We start from the raw sequence: 21,750 nt of genomic DNA, 5'->3' as shown, positions 1-21,750 counted from the left end.
TCACTGGAAAGAGAGGCCCATTGGACTTGCAAACTTTATATGCCCCAATATAGGGGAATGCCAGGGCCAAAAGAATGGGAATGGGTGGGTAGGGAAGTAGGGGGTGCTATGGGGGACTTTTGGGATAGCATTGGAAATGCAATTGAGGAAAATATGTAATAAAAAATATTAAAAATTTAAAAAAAAGAATTGGGAGCCTTAAGGGAGACAGAAAAGGTAGGCATGTTGAGTGCTGTAACCCCAGCACTCAGGAAACCGAGGCAGGGGGATTACAAGTTTGAGGTACTGGGCTGCAAAGGCAAAACCTTGTCATAAAAAACAACAAGCAAGCAGAGGTGCTGAGGGAGGGCCCCGTAGAAAGGAAGGCAATGCCCCACCTAAGACCAAATCCGTCCACATTTGGGGAGAGAAGGGTCTCATGATGCCCTGCCCCTTCCTGAGGATTTCAGGCAGTTAATAAATGCTGGAGGGGAGAAAGATGCATTTTCTCTGGTGGTGTAGGCACTGGTAAGGTGCCCAATGCTTCTATAAAGAAGGCCTTGCCCATGCTTTGGTAAGTATCCCTAATTTAACTCTTTGGTTCATACACATATAAAGCGAAACTATGATAAATGAAAGTAGAAGACTAACTGGAAGGTAAAGGGGGTCAGGGAGTCAGTGGGAGTAGGAGAGGGAAAAAGAACGTTTATGAACAAAACTTATTATACGCATTGTGATATATGTAATTAATACAAGCTGATGTAAACATAAATAACAAAGCAGATTCCCTCTGTTCGCCAGGATTGGCTCAGGCACAGCAGCTTGCAGCAGGAAGGAGGGAAGAGAATGGTACCTTGTTCGAAGGTTCTCTGCCAGGGGTGGGCCATCAAACACTGATAGGACATCAAAGTCCTCCTCTAGAGCGAAGGACTGGAACACGAGTTGGATCCTGTGCTGGTCCTCCGCGGTGATGGTCCACGTGCAGTTGGCGTAGTTGGGGTAGCCGTAAGGGAACCCTGGGCTCTCCACTGTGCCATTGGGACCCTGAAGGTGGAATGTGCAGTTCTGGCCTGGAAGAGAGAAAGGGAAAAAGGTCAGTGTGGATGTGAGAACCTTCAAGAATTTTCTAAGAGGTGGAAGTACCACGTCCAAGAACCATTACTTGACTGAGGGCTTCCTATGAGCTGCTCTGGGATTGGTACCCAGCCTTCCCCATGTGGCACATTGTGTCCAGTTATAATGAAGCTTCAGGAAAGCCCTTTAAGACGACAGCTTATGGTCATAGCTTAAAGACAGCCACAGCCACAAGCAGACTGCATCATAGACCTTTCAACCCAGCCAGGGGACCATCTCAAACCTCCTGTTGCCTGTGGTTTCACTATCCTCAGCTGATGTCCTCACTTCCCCACCTTTGCTAGAAAATATAAGCCAGGAATGCGTCTGCCACAAACTGCCATCCTTTCTCCTCTGCCTAGATGGGATCGCTGCAGTCATACACTTCCTGGCCTTTTAAGGACATTTCTTGTACATGCTCTGTTGTTTCCTCTCCACTGGGGTTTCCTCACTTCAAATTTGTTTCAGACTCTACCTTTCATAAAAACAACCCCACACCACTCCATCTGCAACCCAGCTATGTCCTCTCCTCCACAGCCAGACCAACTGGAAGCACAGCTTGCCTCCTGATCCTTCTGCATCCTCAACAGCTCTGCCTCACTGTCCCCACATGTCTACCTGAGAGCAGGTATAGCAAGATCACAGACCAGTTCTGGGCATATGCAACCCATCTTCTCACTAACTGACCTCTCTGAGCCCCTCACATTACTCAGCTGCCACAGTTCAGGCTTCACCCTGTGCTCGACAGCTGTAAATCTGGCTCAAAGAGCACTTCAGATGGACAGTGAGTCGAAGTAGCAGGGCTTGGAGACGTAGCATTTCTAGTTGGTTCTCCGTACTATTGATGCTGCTGCTAGAGTTGAACCTCACTAAAGCAGGCACACCCTGGCTTCCTCTCATACCACTGTACCCTCTTGCTCTCATCTGATGGCTCTGCTTCTTTCCCAGGCTCAACGGTGGAGCTTCTTGTCTCTGTCTCACCCAGAGTACTTCCCACTCATGCACTGACAGTGAACAGCTACACAGTACAAGACAGTTGCCACCTCTGGGCTCCAGGTATGGCTACTTTGGGGTAAATGCCCACTCTCCCCTCATCTGGTGATTGTTTGCTTAGGGGATGGGATGGTGTCCCCACCATAAAGTCTAAATAAGACCAAAAGTGACACCTTTCTCTTCACAGCCTTGTGGCCAGTGTCTGTTTCTCTCTTTCTCTCACACTCCCACCCTCCTATACCAAGCTATGCCTTGGACTCCCAATTCCTCAGTCATGTACTCTGGCCCTTACCAATCTATATTCATCCAGAGGCATCCTTTCAAGACAGAGCTAGAACTGAGTCATTCCCTCATCACCACTGCCTCCGACATCCAGTGGCTCCTCCCTGATCATCAACAAGGAAAAGGAAAAGAAACTAATGTCTATGAGGGTCTCTACATGGTTTGGTGCCTTGAAATCTCTCCCTCCCTATACTCCAGCTTCCCAGCCAAAGTGTTGCTTGGTCCTATGCACCTACAGTTTCTCACTACACACTTAGCCAGTACTTAGCATGACAGCATACTTCCTGCTTCCATATGGACATGTGAAGATATGAACAAAAGAGCAGAAACTATGCAGGTTGAAATCTTTACATCCTGCATTCTCAGTAGCATGCAGGTACACAGTCAGTTCTCAATCAGCTAGTAGGGTCTTTGTATTCCAACAGTGGTTTCTAGATAGCTCTAAGACCTCTGCCCTCATGGGCTTGATATTCACAATAGTCACATGGGGTAGACAATATTAGTATCTTCCCTTACAGAGGCTGAATTAGAGAGGAGAGGAATTAAAGAACAGGGCCACAGCTACCATGACTCAGTGTTGGGACTTCATATAGCCAAGCTACTTCCTCTATGATGGCGCTGATAAGTTGACTCAACACTAATTTTTTAAAACCACTTTAGGGATTAACTGACGAAGGACACTTAATCTCTAAATGACTTTAATATTAAGAAATCTCTTAATACAAAGTATTCCATTAAGGGGGAAAAAGTTAAGGGCTTCTGGATAAATGCTAAAGAGGCATTTAATAAAATTAGACATGCAATTCTGATTTAAAAAAAAAAGCATTCAGAACAAGGCAGAAGAACGCCGCCTTCCATTCATCAGCCCTGTACATTAGGTGAAGCATCTGATAGGGCTCAAAAATGAGACAGAGATGTCAGCATCCTCCCTGGGACCACGTGCCTGACTGGAAAAGCTCAGCAAGCAGCACCAGAGAGAGAAATGAGAACAGGAGATGCAAAGAGATGGCAGGCAGATGGTATGTTAATGTGCCCAGGAAGTCCAAAGGAATCGATCATAAAGCTATTAGAACTAAGAAGTTTCAGCAAAGTAACCCAATGCAAACCATGCAAAAGTCAATAAGGTTCGTTGACGCCAGTCACAGATGAAAGCAGGATGGAGTTCTGCCACACCCTGGCTTCCTCTCATACCACTGTGGCAACTACAAAGCGCATAGTGCACACAGAAATAAACTGGAGGAGAAGTGTGTAGGTGGCCTCTTGGCTGTAGCTCATGATGTGGGACTCACCTAACATGGGAAGCCCTGGAGTTCCACCCTCAGTGTCATGAAACAAAGGGAGGGAGGGAGGGAGGGAGGGAGGGGAGGGAAGGAAGGAGAAAAACTGAATAAGTACTGTATGGAAAGAAGTTTTACAGAGGGATTTTAAAAAATCAGGATAATTGGAGAGAAATGATGGAGTCTTGAGTGGAAAAGTCTAACTACTGAAAGGTTAATTTATAATATTAACCTCTCAAAAAGTTATTGAAAAGCTAATTTATCTGCCTGACGCAATGCTCATCAAAAGCCCAAGGACGTGTGTTTTAACTCTGGGAAAATGATACCTAAATTTAACTGGAAAAAATGGGTTATTTGGACAATGTGTTGTCTTTTAAAGAGTAGAAAAATCTACTGTTCTCATAATGAAGAATACTAAATCGCATCGTGACTGACGTGTGGACACTGTGGGGGAGGGGCCTCAGTGATCAGATATAGAATGGGATAGCACTACAAGAAAAGAAAGAAGGAAGGAAAGGGAGGGAGGGAGGTGGGAGGGAGGGAGGGAGGAAATGAAGGAAGGGAAGGAAGAAGGACAAAACTGAGATAAAGGAGTTTTTTTTTTAATCAACAAAAAACAAAAAAAAAAGGAGAACAAAATTTTTAACTATTTCAGCAAATAATTATCTTCTGAATTCAGAGCATATATCAAAGTAAATCCCATGTAGAATAAAGGGCTAACGAAGTGCTTTTTAAAAACGCCACGTTAGAGAGTTATCAGAGACGATGCAAATAAATATTTGTGGTTTTCTAATTTCCTTAAAGGTACTGTAACATTGATGGTTTTATATAAGGGTGTATGTGTGAGAATACATGTGTGTGTGAGTGTGTATGCGTGTGAGCTGGTGAGTGTGTATGTGTGGGAGCATGTTGTGTGAATGTGTGAGTGTGTGTATGTGTGAGTGTGTATATGCAGATGTGAGTGTGTGAAAGCGTGTGAGCTGGTGAGTGTATGTGTGCACGTCAAAGGTATACAAACATTCGGTTGACGAGTAACACCTTTATTACAGGAGATATGAGTACTGATTACTAATAACAGTAAACGGAATAAATGCTATATATAAACACTGGACAAGGTACAAAAAGGTTCACAAATGAAGACAAACCAGACGCGCAACCCTAAGAATAAAGAAATAGTACTTCCATGGTACAGCTTTCCAAAGGGCCCAGGTGCCCCTCCCTAAACATCCCTTTCTGCTACAGGCACCAAGACTGCTTCATCTCAGGACCTTAAAAGTCTGGTGGGGGCCCAGTGATGTCACTGCATCAAGTCACTGATTGCTTCATTCCTCCATATCAGTCCTAAGACAAGTGTCAGATCATGGATCTGAATTGAGCCTTCATCCACCCATGGAAGCAGTGTTGTAACTGTACCCTTAGGAGTGCATGGAGTGTTTCTGACATGTAGACTCCTCAGAGTCTTAATATCTAACCTTGTTCATGTCTAGTACAACCATTGATACCAACATTGCCACCATCCCCAACACTGCCACCGGGGATGAATGCCAAACCTGGAGACACTGACATGGAATCTGGGAATGATTGTTGTAGTTTGAATATAGTTTGAATAGTGCCAGGGAGTACCACTATTAGGAGGTGTGGCCTTGTTAGAGGAAGTGTGTCTTTGTGGATGTGGGTTTTAAGACCCTCATCCTAGCTGCCTGGAAGTCAGTTTTCTCCGGATGGCCTTCAGAGGAAGATGTAGAACTCTCAGCTCCTCCTGCACCATGCCTGCACCCTGCCATGTTCCCACTTTGATGACAATGGACTGAACCTCTCAACCTGTAAGTGAGCCACAATTAAATGTTGTCCTTACAAGAGTTGCTTTGGTCATGGTGTCCGTTCACAGCAGTAAAACCCTAACTAAGTCAATAATCTTCCTTGCTCTAAAGAAAGTAGCAGAGGATCCCAGAACATGGACCTTGAAAACACTACCCAGGTCACAGGACAATAAGGGTAAAAGAGACGGAGGCAGGAGACAGACATAACAGGGGAAGAGACCCAGAGAGCAATTCATCGAGAAGACGGTGACAGAAAGTAAAGGATGTCACTGAGAGACTACGATGAGGGCTTTGGAGGAGGTCACTCATTTTCATATCTAAATGGCCCCTCTGGAAGTAAGACCGTGTAGCATGAGAGAACTTAGTGTTGGCTCTGGCGCATCCCAGGTGCCAGGAATCCAATCAGCGTTTGCTGAGAAGATACATCAATTACAGCAAAGGTGAGCAGGAGGGGCTGAGTAAGGTGTGCAGAGGGCTGGGCTGCACCAGGCAGATGCAGAGCTGGCTGGCGAGAGGTGCAAGGCCACCGTATGGGAAATAATAACATACATTCTCCTCTTTGTAGATCACTTAAAACTACAGGCAAGGTTTAAAAGGATGAAGTAATTCGAATCTCACATTCCTTCAGAGGCGATGGCTATTAATAGTCTCATTTTCTAGATTTTTTTTTCCCGTGCACAGTTAAAATTGTTTAGAAAATACCGTACATATCCTATGGACGTCTCTGTAGTAAGATTACAAAAGGCAGTGTCTACTTATGATACACATAGATGCACATGTATAGATAAGTTTATTTACAACCTCGCTCCTTTAGAACTAGAAGGGTACCCTGTACTCCCTCTCTCGAGCACTGACCGGAGTTAGCCAAGTAAGCATTAAGGCAGGCAACCCCCTGCCCCCACCTCCCTCTCTCGAATGCAAGCATATGGACACATTCTGGGAGAACGCTTTATGATTTTGTTTTTAAAATGAGATTGCAGTTCAGCTCATTTCTCTGCAACTTGCTTGCTAACTTAACAATACGTTGGGGACACCTTTCGGGTCAGTAGCTACAGATCTAACTTATTTTCTATATAAATGTATAATATTGCCTGGCATGGATGTATCTCAATGTATTCAGTCACTCCTCTGAGTACGGCCATTTAGGTCATTTCTTGGTTTTCTTTTGTAACAATTCAGTAAACACAACATGAGTTTTTTTCCCCCTAAGATACTGAAACTGTTCATAAACTGCATTTTAAAAGGATGCCCGATGTCCCAATGTGTGGTTATCCTAGAGTTTACTCAACCATTCGACTGTCAGCCACCTAAATCGCTTCTGGATCTTTTCTTTTCTTAATCCTGTTTATAAATACAACCTGGACCTGGTCTGGTGACAGGATGCCAGGCAGTGCGGTGGAAAATGGGTTTCCATGGCCAGAGGCCCAGCGTGAATGTCCATTTATGTAGTCACTGTACCCAGCGTTGCTGTCTGCTGGAATACTGTAAATACAGGCTGACTGACCAACCTCTGCAGTGGGCACTGTTGGGCAGGGTTAGAAAGGGGTGAAAGTGGGGCTTATTTGGAAGTCTCCCTAAATTTAAATGAACGTGAGAGTTAAGAGTATTATATCCCAGAGAAGCTGCTGCAGCCAGAAACGCTGATGATGTGCTAGCCAGGGCTCACATGGCCAGGTGCCTTTTCTCATCTGGGGTTGGGGCTAGAAAAACCCTGTGGTCCTCCATGTTCTGGGGCTCTGGTGAATACAATTTCCTACAAAGTCGAACAACCCCAGAGAACTGGATGAGAAAGTGTTTGCTGTTGTTTGTTTTTGTGGGTTTTTTTTCCTAGACAAGCTTTCTTTGTGTAGCCCTAGCTGTCCTAGAAAACTCACTCTGTAAACCTGGGTGGCTTCGAACTCAGAGATCTGTCTGCCTCTGCCTCCCAAGTGCTGGGATTAAAGGTGTGCGTCACCACCACCCAGCAAGAAGGGATTTTTGATTTGGGTTTTTTTTTTAATTTTTATTTTTTAATTTATTTGTTTTTAGATGATTTCTCTATGTCAAACCTTCACAAATTCAGGTTACTGGATCAAACAGGATAAACATCCCTGAGGCTTAGCCTCAAGATTTCCAAAAATACCTTCTGGATTGTGCGTGCCAATTACATTCTTGACACCATGTGGACAAATGCCTATCTCAAGACACCTTCGCCAGCATTGATGATGGGTTTTCTTACCGAGATGGTTTTGCCAGCTTGATGGACTCAATTTACACCTAATTTTCTATCTGTGTTTGTGTGTGTGTGTGTGTGTGTGTGTGTGTGTGTGTGTTATGGTGTTTGCATGCAATTGTACATGCCCCTGAACAAATCTGCAGAGGAAAGAGGAGACCATCTGCATTCCATTTCCTACCTTCCACCTCACTCCTTTGAGACAGCGTCTCTCCCTGAACCTGGAGCTAGACTGGTGTCCAGCAAGCCTCAGTGCTCACACAGAACCATGTCTGGCTTCTTTAAACCTGAGTGCTGTGATTTAAACTGGAGTCTCCAGACTTACATCGCAAGTAATCTTGCTCACTAAGTTTCCTTCTCTTTTCTTTATCCCAACTTTCTTCTCCCTCTCTTTCTTCCTCTTCCTCTTCCTCCTCCTCCTCTTCTTCTTCCTCCTCCTCCTCTTTTATTTCCTTCATTCCTTTTTATTTTTTGCAGACCAAGTCTCCCTATGAAGCCCAGGCTAGCTTGGAACTCTTGATTTCCCTACCTCAGTTGGCATTGTAGACACGCACCATGATATAACCCTTCACCTTTTCACGTAAATGCCTCCTCCTGGGAGTCACCTATCTGATGAACTCCTTGGCTCATTTTTCATTACAATGTTTTCTAGCGATTTACATATTTGTGTATCATGTATATAATATGTAAATCCTCTCTGCATCCCATGTGCCTTCTAATCGTATTCCATTTGACCCAGGGAGCACTCTACATGTTGTGCCCTCAGTTCTTGCGTCAGGTCTCTCTGTTTCTTGTCAGTCTGCCTTCCCCCTATAGAATCAAGCTTTTAATCTTCTCGAGTGTGTGTTGCCAGGGTTGGTTTCCACCTAGTTGTGTGCCTTTCATTTTGCTTAGATTCCTCGAGCAGATTATCACATTCAGCTCTTATGAGCGGCCGCACTTATCTCTCTCGTTCTCAGTAATATTGTTCCTTTGTTTACACTGGCAGAATCCTCTCAACCAGGAGTGACTGTTAGCTAGCTGTTCATCCCAGTCAGCAGAAAACCAGACAAAGTCCTTCCCTGACCCCCCCCCAAAGCCTAAAGGCACCCACTGCTTGCTTCCTCTTCTCCTCTTTCCTCATCACCAGTCTCCAACCAGTTGCTATGCATCTCAGATGCCCCCATAGCTCATCACATCCTCTCCTCATGACCCTGACAGGTTCTGGTCCTTCATCCCATAAACCTCGCCCTTCACCAGCAGGTCTCACTGATACTCTCAGTTCTTAAGTGTCACAACTTCAGAGGCCACCATGAGGGAAGGCCAGGCCTTTCTCTTCCACACCAATGACCCCAGCACGAGCACCTCTGACTTGGGTATTGTATGGCCATCCAACCTCCAAAAGTGTCCCCTCCATGATGGCAGGGCCTTCCTTATCCTCTGCAGTTTCTCTGGCCCCCAAGGCAGCACCTGGCTCTTAGCAGATGCTCACAGAGGCTGAAAGAAAGAATGAATGAATGCTAATTGCCCACCCAGCTCTGTACATGGACTATTCCTCGCCAAGCTAACTGCAGGCACTTAAAGCTTCATTACCTCCTCCAGAAACCAGCTCAGAATTCTCAAGGCAGCCTCAAGTACGCTGCGGCCCATTCATCACTCATTCTGAAAAGCGCTGCTTCCACCGATGGTGATATAATGGCATGTGTATGTAGCTGTCTTCATCAAGAGGCTCCTGGAGACTGTATTCAGATTGTTTCTCTAGTACCCAATCCAATAATAATCAGCTGTAGCAGAAACTCAGTACATAGTTTTTGAGTAGATTGACTGAGATGAATGAATCTTATTATAACATTCCAAAAACACCCACCAACTTCATTGGCCTATATTTGAATTATTTGGGAGGCGGCTTAATGAACAGGTTACAGCGGTAGAATTTGGAAGCCAAAGCCTTGGATTCAACTGTCACGGTTTCCCACTTCCTACCATATGAACTACTTATTTAAACTCTTTAAGACTTAGTTTCAACACTTTCAAAATGAGCCACCACACGTGTGAGGAGGCTCGGCAGACCAAAATGCTTGTCATACAAACCTGACAACTAGAATTTGATCCCTGGAACCCGAGGTGGAAGGAGAAAATTGATCCCCAAAACTTTACCTCTGAGGGTCTCCACATGCACTGCGACCTTAATAAATAACACTTAAGAAAATAAATAAGATGAAACCCACTTCTGTGATGGCCATAGACAGACAGACAGACAGACAGACAGACAGACAGACAGACAGACATGGTTACAACAGCAACATTGCTAACAGCTCAGTAGAATACTTGGCATACCATAAATCTAAGCCAGCCCTTCAAGGAACACGGACCATTCTTCATGTAAACCCTACCCCATTGTGCTGCGGTTATGCTCAGAAAGTTTATATACTTTTTGTTGCCCTAGCGAATAACACGTTTCCCCCTATTTTTCTGTTACTACTAATATACATAAAACCTATTGATTTTTGCATATCGTTCTCACATTCAACCAGTTCCTTAATTCTAAAAAATTGCTCAGTTGTTTCCCTTAGATGTTTTAGGTACACAGTCATGTTGTCTACAAGTAATGATAATTTTTTTTGAGGAGATGGCTCTTTTGAGAAATTTGGCAGGAAAATTCAATTCAATTCTGTAAATATTTATTGACTGATAAGGTCAATTTTGGACAAATTTAGTTGGAGATACCAGTGGGACACGCAGGCGAAGACGGCCAGAAGGCAATTAGACTGGAGCCTGGAGACTAGGAGTGCAGTCTGGGAGGATGATACAGATCCAAAGCCTTGCAGTTAATGAACCTGCCTGAAGAGGAATCGCAGGAGATGGTGACAGATGCTGGATAAATCATCATGAGCAGAGGTGTCCCACTGGTCCACACAGGGACATCACTAAACACCTCCAGTATACCACTGGCCACTGGCCCATATTTATGATGCTTCTTGGCAGGGCACCTTGAATGCAGATGGCAGAGGCTGGGCCCAGCAGCATCATTGGCTCTTCAATAACACCCTGCGGAAAGAGCCAAAGACTCCTCCTCCTCCTCAGGGATGCTGGTGGCTAGACTCAGTTTCCCTCCTCTTTCTGTGCCTCCTGCATTTTTGTACATCATACACGGATTCCTTACTGTGAACTCATGTGGTCCTTCAGGCCTTCAGGTGCTAGGCGCTGTGTCTAACTCATCGTTCCATGTGTGGTCTATAGACTACCTCCTCAGAGCCTTCCTAGTGTGGCTGGCAGACAAAGGACTCTTCCCCTCCCCCATCTTCTTTATCATAAAACTCTCCCCCCACGTGCCCCCCCCACACACAGCTCCATCTTTTCATCCCCAATCATTTCTCAGTCCTGCACAGTTTTCCTTCATCCTGAACACTGCAACAGAAACTAGTTTCATCCACATTGCTTTGGCCGCTCTTGTTCTGAGCCGGAGTTCCCTGGTTTATTCTTGATCTTGCTTAATTGTTTGGGGAATATCTTCACCTAGGCAGCCTGACCCGTGGCTCCACACTCAGTTTACATGGTAACCTCACTAATGTCCTGGGTACAAACAGGTTTCTCTACCCTTTCCAGGAAACAAAACACCCCCTGTCACTCTTTCCTGAAACCGTTCAGCTGTTCCTCCATTGATCTTGGTCAAAGAACCCACGGTTCCTCAGGAGCCCAACCCTGCTTTCTTCCCACGCTGTGCATCCTGCCACCTCTTAAAGGATGCTCCAGCAGGAGTTGAACCCCTTTGAGGTACTTTGATGCTCCCTGTTGTCCCTCACTCTGACATCTGGAACTTGCTCCTTCCTCTGATTGAAACATTCTTTCTTTGTACCTTGCTCTCACCAACTCCAACTCATCCTCTAGTTTACAGACCCCAAGAGAACCTCCCAGACCCCCATACGACGCGGTACCCCACAAACACACAAGTCCCTGCTGTATGTTCTCAGTATCCCTGCATTTCCACTGGATCATCACACATTGCTTAGCATCTGTCTGTCCCTGGGGGTACAGTCCATGTGCTCTCCCATCTAGCCTACTCCCAAGAGAGTGCATTACTGCCACACATTGCTTTGTTGCCCGTTTGGAATATAGGTTGGAATTTCTCACATAAGAAGGATCCTTACGTGTACATGTGCAATCGCTTCTCTAATCTTTCCTGCCCCCATTGGGATCCATCCAGATCTTAGCCCTGACCACCAGCCTAAGGGACAGTGGGATGTGACCTACCTAAGTTGCTCCATTGACACCCCCCCCCAAGCCCCACATGGACTGTGTAGATCACAGCATGGTCTCCAGGACCTTGGACCTGATTGTTCTAAATCTACCAGTTATACATGTGATGGAGAAGCCACCTGGATAACATTCTGGACCCCAATAAAGGCCTTGACTCACAGGTTCATTTCTCTGACTACTGCTCCCCACCTGCTGAGTATGTATGTCCCCCATAGTCCTTCCTTCTCATTGGCCCAGTGAGAGAGGCTGTTCTCTTCTCTCTAGGTCCTACAAGCAGTAAACACTGGGGCCATGTGTGTAGTATAATTAATGAGCACCAATTCCAGTATTTCAAGCTCTCTGTTGGGCTGCTTCCTGTGTGCTTCACAGACACATCTAACCTAACTCTCCTCCCTGTCAGAGTGCTCCTAGAGAAGAGCTGTTGGAGAATATATCAATAAGATGAAGTTCAGACAAGAGAAACCACAGATGCCAATGTGCCAAGTCCCCTTCAAGAAGATCACAAGTTGACAGTCATTAGGATATCTGCAGAACAAAGAGGTCCTATGAAAGACATGTTGTAGACATTCATGAGTGTCTTCCCATCAGGACCCGGCTAGAGTGTAGAGCAATGGCCCTGAGCCAAAGGCCAGATCAGAGGAAGATATGTCAGCACACTGCCTGGTACCCCTAAGCACCTTGCACAGACGTTCACAAGGTCATGTTCAACTGCCCTGCAGCCACAGAGCCGCTTCTGTACGTTCCGCCTCTACGATCCTGGGGAATCCCCATTCATGTATGCATGGTAGATGTGCAGTGGGTGTTACATGGGTGTTTCTAACGAGGTTGCATGCTGCTGCTTTTCCACAGCAGATTTAATAATTAGAGAATCAGAAGTGTCCAAATTGACTAAGCCGCTAGCCTGGTGACTCTCAAAATCAGCACTAAGGACATTTTAAGAGTCTGCTGTGGGACCTTTCCTGTACGTGAAGAACACTTAGCAATGTCCATGGCCTCTAGTATGTAGGACAACCTGTATGCCACCTCCCACTAGGATAACCAAAAACTGGTTCCAAATTGACAGGTGCTCCCTACTTAGAGTTTGGGGAATCACACCCAGCTGAGAACTACTGTTCCAATTCCCTAATGCACATGAGAAACCTACCTCCCACATTCTGCATTCACTTCCGGAAATTTTTCTTCACTTTTGTGTGTGTGTGTGTGTGTGTGTGTGTGTGTGTGTATGTGTGTGTATCACAGCCCCCTTGAGCAGCCTGTCGATCCCTTTGCAAATGGTGTCTTCATTTGTGCAGGGAGAAAAACAATATGAAGAATTGCAAAAGGCAACCAATTATGCTGGAATACAGTTTCAAAATATTTTGAGATTTTGTTATGCAGAAATAGAAGCCCGCCTTTGTCCAGGCACTGCCACCAAAAGCAAGCAGCAGAACTGATAACGGCTGTCATTTGAAGCCCGCTATGTGGAGATAGGTTTAGCAACTGTAATATTTTATGGAAATAACCTGTGATCATATCAGGGGCAAATTCACAGGTGCAGCTCATCCTAACGTGCTCCATAGTCTGTGTTCATGATTGATAGAAACACCAAGTTTCAAATAAAGATGTAATTTCTCCCATCCACCTTAGGAACTCCCCGGATTCCAGTGAGAATCTCAGAGGCACAAGCCAAATTCAATCTTTCATTCAGTGGGGCTGGGGAGGGCTGCTTAGTTCCAGGCTGCTCTGGTTTAGAGCAGAGCTAGTGGGCAGTCGGGGGAAGGGGAGGGGAGGAAGGGGGAGATGCAGGGAGGCAGAGATTGTGCAGTGGCCCTTTGCAATGGCTGTTACACCTCTGGCCTTGTCACTTCAAGGTGAAGGCATTGAGTTCTTCAAGGTTTAAAACTGTATACAATGAAATTATGTCATCTGCAGAAAAATGGATGGAGCTAGAGAGACCATTGCATTGAGCAGATCAGCCAGACTCAGACTGACAAATATCATATGTTTTCAAGATTTATACATGAAATTTATACACACACACAAAGAGCTGATAAAGTCCTTGCTGTTGCAAACATGAAGACCTGCATTCATATCACTGCATTCATGATGTCAATAATAACAACAACAGCCACATGATGCTTCTGCATCTGTCTGTATCCCTAGTGCTGGGGAGAGAGGGGGGCCTCACTGGGAATCTATGTAGATAAACCAGCAAGTTCCAGGCTCAGTAAGAGACCCTGTCTCAAAAAATTAACCTGCAGAGTGAGTGATGGAGAAACAGGCCTATGTTGACCTCTGACCTCCAGGTGCTCCAGGTGTGCAAATATAAGCAGATTCATCCCCTTCCATACACACACCCCTTGACATACGTAACAACACACACACACACACACATTACAAAGCCACTAAAGTAAGAAAATGAAAGAGAGATTATTTGAGACAAAGAAGAAAGGGACAAATAGGGGAGACGAAGAAGGACAAGGAAGTGCTCTCTCTCTCTCTCTCTCTCTCTCTCTCTCTCTCTCTCTCTCTCTCTCTGTGTGTGTGTGTGTGTGTGTGTGTGTGTGNNTGTGTGTGTGTGTGTGTGTGTGTGTGTGTGTGTGGTGGGGGGAGTATGACCAAAGCGCACAACATAATAAGATAGTGTTACAAGAAACCCACTGTTGTGTACTGTTACTGTATGTCAAGGAGAGGGGGCAAGGGAACCACTTCAGGGTTAAACTGGCGGCTATGCAAGAACTGGGATTCAAACCCAGGGCAGCAAAAGCCAAGTTCAGGAAGTCCCACCCACAGTCCCTCCCCTTAGCTAGCCCCAAGGGCTTCAGTCACCATCTGGGGACAAGCTTCCAAAGCCACAGCTCTGGTTACTTTCTGCATCCAGCACCGCAGGTCAGAGCCTGGGATATACTAGAAAGAGCTGAGCACAGTCGTAGTGCTTCAGGGACAGGGAAGCAGACCAGGGGCTCCTTCTATCTCTCAACCCAGGGAGACAGCAACAGAGGCAGAAGACAATGCACAGCTGGAGGGACAAAGCAGCAAGCCTATCTGTCCCTGGACCACAACCAATTGCTCTGTGGGAATAATCCCAAGCCAATCGGCTTCCTAATTCTACCTCCAGGCTCTCGGATTCTCTCGGATACACTAAACATGGAAGCCACCACTGAGGACCAAATGTGATTTTCCCTGCCTGGTTGTCCAGATGCAGCTTGTTTGCCTGATCATCAGCTGCCACCAGCCAGGGGCTCTTCTCTATTGGATTCCGGGCTGCAATGGCATCTCTTCTCTGCTGATGGCACACTCTTGCTGAATGGGTTATGCATGTCCCCGTGTTACACTAACCAAAGGACCCACGCAGGTCTGGGGACAAGTATCTGTCAGTCTGAGCCTGCTCCTTGCTGGACATTTTACAGTGAGAGCAGGGAACTATTGCTGAGTTGTCTGAATCTGAGAAAATGCCTGAACTGTGGCTTTGGTCCAGGGTTAAAAAAGGCTGTGCAGAAGAACCAGCATCTAAGACACGAAGGCTTGATTTATTCCATTTCCCCATCTGAATACCACTGGACCTGTTGTGTCACATCTCCTGGGCCTTTGGGTCTAGTCATGGGTTGTTCAATTTTTTTTTTGTCTTCTGCATTTTACATATTAACAATCCATTTCATATGTCCTCATAACTGCATTGGATGGGTATTATTATAATTCCCATTTTACAGATAAGACTGAGGTTGAGGAACGTTGAGTAACTTTCCAGAGATCTGTAGCTAATAGATTATCAAAACAGAAATTAACACTAGGCAATATGGGGCAAAATTCCACTTCTCTACTCACTATGCCATCCTTCATGAAAGATGCATAGATAGATGGACAGATGCCTGCCTACATGCATGCATACATGTGTAGACGGATACATGGATGGATGGGTGCATGGATGCATGAAGGATGTAGACACTTTAGTTTGCACTTTATTTTGCGTAGCCTCTTCCTGGAGTATTCTCTGTGTATCTTTGCCTTAAGGAACTGTTTCCTCAGCTATCAATCACATCAAAAGGAGCTCCTAGGCTCCTGCCTACTGTCTGTCATTTAAAGCATGCGCCCCAAACAGCAAGTTCTGACATAGCAACCCAGGGGAAGCCACACAGAGAAAGCTGTGCACATAGGTCCTCCCAGGAGGAAAATAAGTACAGTAATTTGGGAAACAGAAATGGACCAATGAAAGTATAAAACCACAGTGGGTTTGCTACCCAACCCAAGCCAGACAGTGGCACTTCATGGCGCTTGGGTTATATTTGCTGAATGACAGGACACCTACTCCATTGTCAGATTTATCCATTAAAAACCCATGAACACTGTTTGGCCCAATAGTTTCATAGTGGAAGTGGCCTCAGTCCAAAGGGAAGGATAGAACTGAGTCCTTTGCCTGAATGAGAATCGGGCCAGTGGGTCACTTGGCCTCAAACTTGAAGCCCTGATCAAAACCCCTGGGACCTACATGTTAGAAGGAGAGGATTAAGTCCCACAAGTTGCCTTCTGGCCCCCACAAAAACACACAGTGGCACCTATGTGCTCATGTGTGTGTGCATGCAAACACACAAAAACTAAACAAATATAACAAAAAGTTGCTGAATAGAGCAAATGGTAAAATTCCTAATGTGGTATAACAGAAAGATTCTAAAATCCTGGGCCTTTAACTCTACTATTTGCTACCAAGGGATATGGTTAGAGTTCTCAGTTATGCAAAGTCCTGTTCCGTCAATAAAACGGGGTACTCAAAGTCAGCTTGGCATAGATGGCCCTAGAGCTGTGACATGGGAAACGTGGGTGACTGGCTGGTGTTCTGTCCATGGTGCTGAAGCACTGAACTCCTAGGATGGGGCAGTGTTTCTCCTGACCATGGGTCCCTGGGGATATCTGGGCACCATATCCCAGGATTTGTGCACAGGGTGGGAAATGAAAAAGAGCTGGAAACATGAGGGAAGAGATGAGGCAAGGAAAGGGGAGGAGACAGAGCGACGTTGACTCTGGAAACACCGTCCTCTAGCCCCTCTTCCAGATGGAACCAGAGGTCACATTTAAAGTGATTCATTGTAAGAATCTGGGGATAAGTGGATAGAGGATAATGATGGCCCCTCTGAGTGCTTCCCTGAGGTTTCTGGCCCTCAGCATCCAATGGCAAGGAGAGGGAGAGCTGGGAGGGTAGTTTCCTAGAGATGAAAAGAAGGAAACTCCAATCTGACAGCAGAGGTCTGATGCCCACAAAGACCTGTCATCCCCAGATGCTAGGCACAGGCTTCTCTTTCCCTTCAGACACTTTAAAAATGCCCACTGGTAGAGACATTTACAATAACTATAAGGCCAGCTCAGTCCAGACTTTTCTTTAAATGAAGGCACTCAGGGGCCATTTCACCCTGTTTTTCCCAATCTTCGGCAGATGTGTTGCTCTTTTTGCATGCAAAGGAAAGGGCTTTGTGTTTTCCTGCCCCTGGCTGCACATTTGAATTGTACATGAGCTCTGTCGGTGATCTGAAAATTGCTCCCATCAAAAGGGAAAGCCCAAGCTAATTAGCAAAGGGTCAGTCCTGGGCTGGCTCAGCTCAGACCAGCCTGGATGCTAATAGGGATTTATCATTCAGAGGCTGTTTGCTTCTGTCTCAAACTAGGCACAGAATAGGCAGTCTCTGCTCTCCTGGAGCTTCCTGCTCTAGCTCATACCTCTCGGGCCACATCTGGATCCTTGCTTCTCCAACAAGTGGGCCATGCTTCCTCCTGGGGTCTTTGAATCCGATTTCTCTCCTTACAGAATCATTTCCTCCAGAAAAGCCAGACTCATTTTGTTTTCTTCCTTTGATCCTTTGCTCAGCAATGCCTTCCTGCATGAGGTCCACCTGGCCACCTTCTCTAAAAGACCACCTCACTGCACATTCCTGACCTTGGCTCCTTCGATGCCCCCACCTGTCCTACAGTCTCTTTCTTTGGTAGCATGTATCCCTTTAAGGCACTCTATGTCAAATTACTTTCATACTGTGTTTATTGTTTGGTTTCTCCTGCTAGAGCATTCTTTGTTTCATTCACTGATGCATCCCAAACAAATAGAGTAGTGCTTATCACATAGTAAGCCCCGAGGAAACAATTGCTGAATGAACAAAGAAACAGGCTACAATCTAGTGCATGTACAAAAATAAAATCCACGTGAACCCAACTCACTACAGGCTCAGAAAGGCCAAGCAGTTGCCATGGCTCTGTGTGAAGGCATCAGGGGACAGAAGAGCCAGAGACCAACACTCAAGACAATCATAGTCAGACAGAGTGGAATCTGGGTACAATCTGCCCACTGCTTCCTAAGACATCCCTCCACCATATTGAGCTCCTGATGTCACAGGAGTGTGGCCTGCATGGAATTCAAATGTCAGTGAGCAGAAGGTCAAAGGGAGTGCAGCCACCCACTGTCAGACACTATGTGAGCTTCTATCATGCAGTGTTTACTCTTAGCCCTGGTTACCAAATGAGGATGCTGGCAAATCAACCAGCCGAGCCTACACATACAGTGACCAGGGACCAACATGGCTTTTATTTGACTTGAGAAAGAGACTTAACATATTTGTTCTATACTGGAGTGGAATGACAGAGGGAAGGACAAAGGAGGGGGCAGAGGGAGAGAGGGGAGGAGAGCAGGACTGGATGTGTGCCACATGCACCATAGAGAACTGAAACACTGACTGGAGCTAAGAATGGTTTGCCTCAGCAGGATAGGACAAGATGGCTATGTGTCCACGACAGCCTTAGTCCCTTCTCCTTGTCCCAAAGGGAGGACAAGATAGTACAACTTAGCCTGGGAGGGAGTTTATTTTTTTTTTATTTTTATTTTTTTTGGTTTTATCAAGACAGGGTTTCTCTGTGTAGCCCTGGCTGTCCTGGAACTCACTTTGTAGACCAGGCTGGCCTCGAACTCAGAAATCCGCCTGCCTCTGCCTCCCGAGTGCTGGGATTAAAGGCGTGCGCCACCACGCCCGGCGATGGGAATTTATTTTTAAGGTATTCTTCAACTCTATCTCTCTGTCTCTGTGTCTCTATCTGTTTGTCTGTCTCTCTCTCTCTCTTTGACACACACACACACATACAGAGAGAGAGAGAGAGAGAGAAGCAGACACACTGAGACAGGGCTTGAGTGGACGGCAGGAAAAGTATTTCTAAGTTGGTAACAGATAACCTATAGATCTGTCAGAGGATGGTGAAGAAACATGTCACCTTGAACACCTCTGTAGAAGACAGTCCTAATGGTGCCATGATTGTCCTTTTCCCACATACAAGCACACTGTGGTAAGTGACACTTGTGGCTGGGCCTATGCAAGCATCTGCCTCAGAACCCACTTTGGTGACCCCAGTCTTCCAGCAGAAGACGTTATTCCCATGGCCATTTCCCTAGACATCCAGTTCTGGCCCTGGTGGTCTATATTTACCAGGACCTCATTCACCCTGAGGAGTTCCAGCCCCCGGCGATGTGCCAGATGCCCCAGAATCCTTCCTACTCCGGCACAGTGTACTATCCCTGTACACTCTGAAAAGGAGTCCCAGCCAATGATTGCTCTATGGGTTCTAAGGATAAAATGTTATAAAATATAATGTGGGGAGGTGGGAATTTGGCAGGACCACACCAAGGTCTCCCCCTGAGAAATAAGGCTATGTAACAAACCTGGTTTTAAAAAACTGGGTGAGTTTAATGGGGGGGGGTAAATGAGGACCTGGAGAAGGGGCAGAGGCAGACAGACCCAAGCAGAACCATGAGGACAGAGAGGGGAGGGGACAGAGAAAGAGGGAACTGGGATGAGGAGCAGTCCCTTTATATGCCAGGCCACCTGCACCTAGCAGTGGCAGATAATAACATAAGCTAGGCCGATGGGAGGCACCTAGCAGAATCCCCTGTAAGCTAACATAAGGGACTTGGACCTTTCAAGAGCTCCAAAAACGTCTCTAACACCAGTCCCCTTTTCTCTGGGCACACTAATGTCATCAAGGCAGAGAATGGGACACAAATTCCCACCTTTAGAAAAATCAGAAATATTTACTAAATAAAGGAATGAATACACTTGCCTCCCAACAGGGGAATTTGCATAGAACAGAATCTAGTAGGAGTTTCTAGAATCCACATAGTCCCCACGCTGAGGATTTTATGCAAAACATTTAAAGAGCGTAAGGAGTACAGGACTATGGCGGGTGAATGCATCCTCACTCAGGCTCACTACCAGACGGTCTGGCCCTCGCCAGCTGAGGGTCACCTGGTGAATGAGTGGACTCAGCCTCATCCCAGCTGCATTGGCTTAAGTTCTGTCCCCCATCACCCACTTCAGGGCTGTGAGTACTTAACTTTACTGGGAAATAGATTCTGCCCTTCATTGTCCTGGAAACACGCCTCACGCCTGACTTTTAAAGAATCCGAAGGTATCAATCTGCTTATGCCAACCACAATGGCAGCATGAAAATGGCGTGAGTGAACTAAGTCAAAAGCATGAGAGCCAATGGGAGTGGCAGAGCTGGGAGCCACATCCTCTGGCTCCTGGGAAAGCCCAGAGACACAGCATCCTCTTAAAACACAGCCATCTGCAAAGTGCCCGGTGTGCATGTAGACTAGCAGCATGATGCTCTCCAGACTGCATGTGGGAAGGCAAACTGGGACCACACGTTCAATCACTGGTTAAGATGGAAGGAGTTTATCAGTTTGGTCTCCCACTGAAAGATGACCTTAACAGTAACATGTAGTCTGAAGACACCCTTATGAGAACTCTAATACCTATAATCTCACCACTTAGGAGGCTGAGACAGGTGGATTGCTGCAAGAGTCAAGTCAGCTCCGGCTGTAGGGTGAAATATAAAAAAAGGAAAAGGAATTACAAAACCCAGTTAATGGGTCATTGTATCACAGGAAAAACCAAAGTCGGGAAGAACCATACTGAAATATGTAAAAGAAGGCGTTCTGTGCCCACCACTCCCGACCCCAAGCCAGCAGAGCTCAGGGAGATGAGAAGTCTGTCTATTGAGTGGCTTCTCTTTCTTGCAAAGGAAAAGGAGAATGTAATGTCCAATGTTCCAGGTTTTCAGGGGGGTGGGGGAGTAAAGTGTTTTCTGTCTCACTGAACTTGGAGGATTGACAGGGACCGGCAAAGTTTAGATATTTGCAGGGGGTGGGTGGGGAGACTCTATGGGATACAAGAGAGCCTCGTAGCTTACTGCAACCCAAAGAAACCCCCTGTATTCCAGAAATGAAGCACAAGAAACAAAAGGCTACAAACTCAAGGCAAAAATACAGCAAATCTCTCTAACTAGGAAATAACAGGAGATACACTGCAGGAAAGGTGAAGGCTTTGTACAAAGCCAAGGCAAAAGATCTGGGAAAGATGAATGTTTTGTTTTACCAAACACACAAGACAATGTGGCCCAAGCAAAGGAAGTAGAAACCAACATTTGTAAAACAATATGTTTATGAATTTCCAAAGACTTCCAAATGATTATCTTAGGGAGGCCCCTGGGCCATGGACCACACAAATAGAAAAACCAGCAGAATCAGGAAACGATGAAACAACGAACAAAACAGCAATATGGACAAGATGAAATATAGAAAAATAAACCAGCAGATCCCTTGCAACTGAAGAACATTATAATGAGTTCAGATTTTCACTGGAAGGCTGAAAAGATGGCTTAGTGGTTAGGAGTACTTCCTGCTCTTCCAGGTGGAAGCCAGCACACACTGCCTGCAACTCCAGCTCCAGGGGATGTGTTGTCGTCTCTGTCCTCGAAGGGCCTCCCTGGACACATGCATGTACCATCACAGAGAGACATGCACACAGAGACACACAATTAAAAATCTCTCTAC

At 45.9% G+C, this 21,750-nt stretch overlaps 1 protein-coding gene across 1 annotated transcript in view; it reads right to left on the bottom strand.

Moving 5' to 3' along the window:
• Csmd2 (CUB and Sushi multiple domains 2) overlaps positions 1 to 21,750 on the bottom strand; it is a 575,103-nt gene that overhangs the window by 503,579 nt on the left and 49,774 nt on the right. The window contains exon 2 of the mRNA XM_029476560.1: positions 833 to 1,049. Coding sequence (XP_029332420.1) covers positions 833 to 1,049 — 217 coding nt within the window. The remainder of the gene's footprint in view (positions 1 to 832; positions 1,050 to 21,750) is intronic.

This window comes from Mus caroli, chromosome 4 (assembly GCF_900094665.2).
Source record: "Mus caroli chromosome 4, CAROLI_EIJ_v1.1, whole genome shotgun sequence".
NCBI classification, from domain to species: Eukaryota; Metazoa; Chordata; class Mammalia; order Rodentia; family Muridae; genus Mus; species Mus caroli.
The sequence above is the reverse complement of the archived record's forward strand: the minus strand, read 5'-3'. Positions and strand labels throughout refer to the sequence as shown.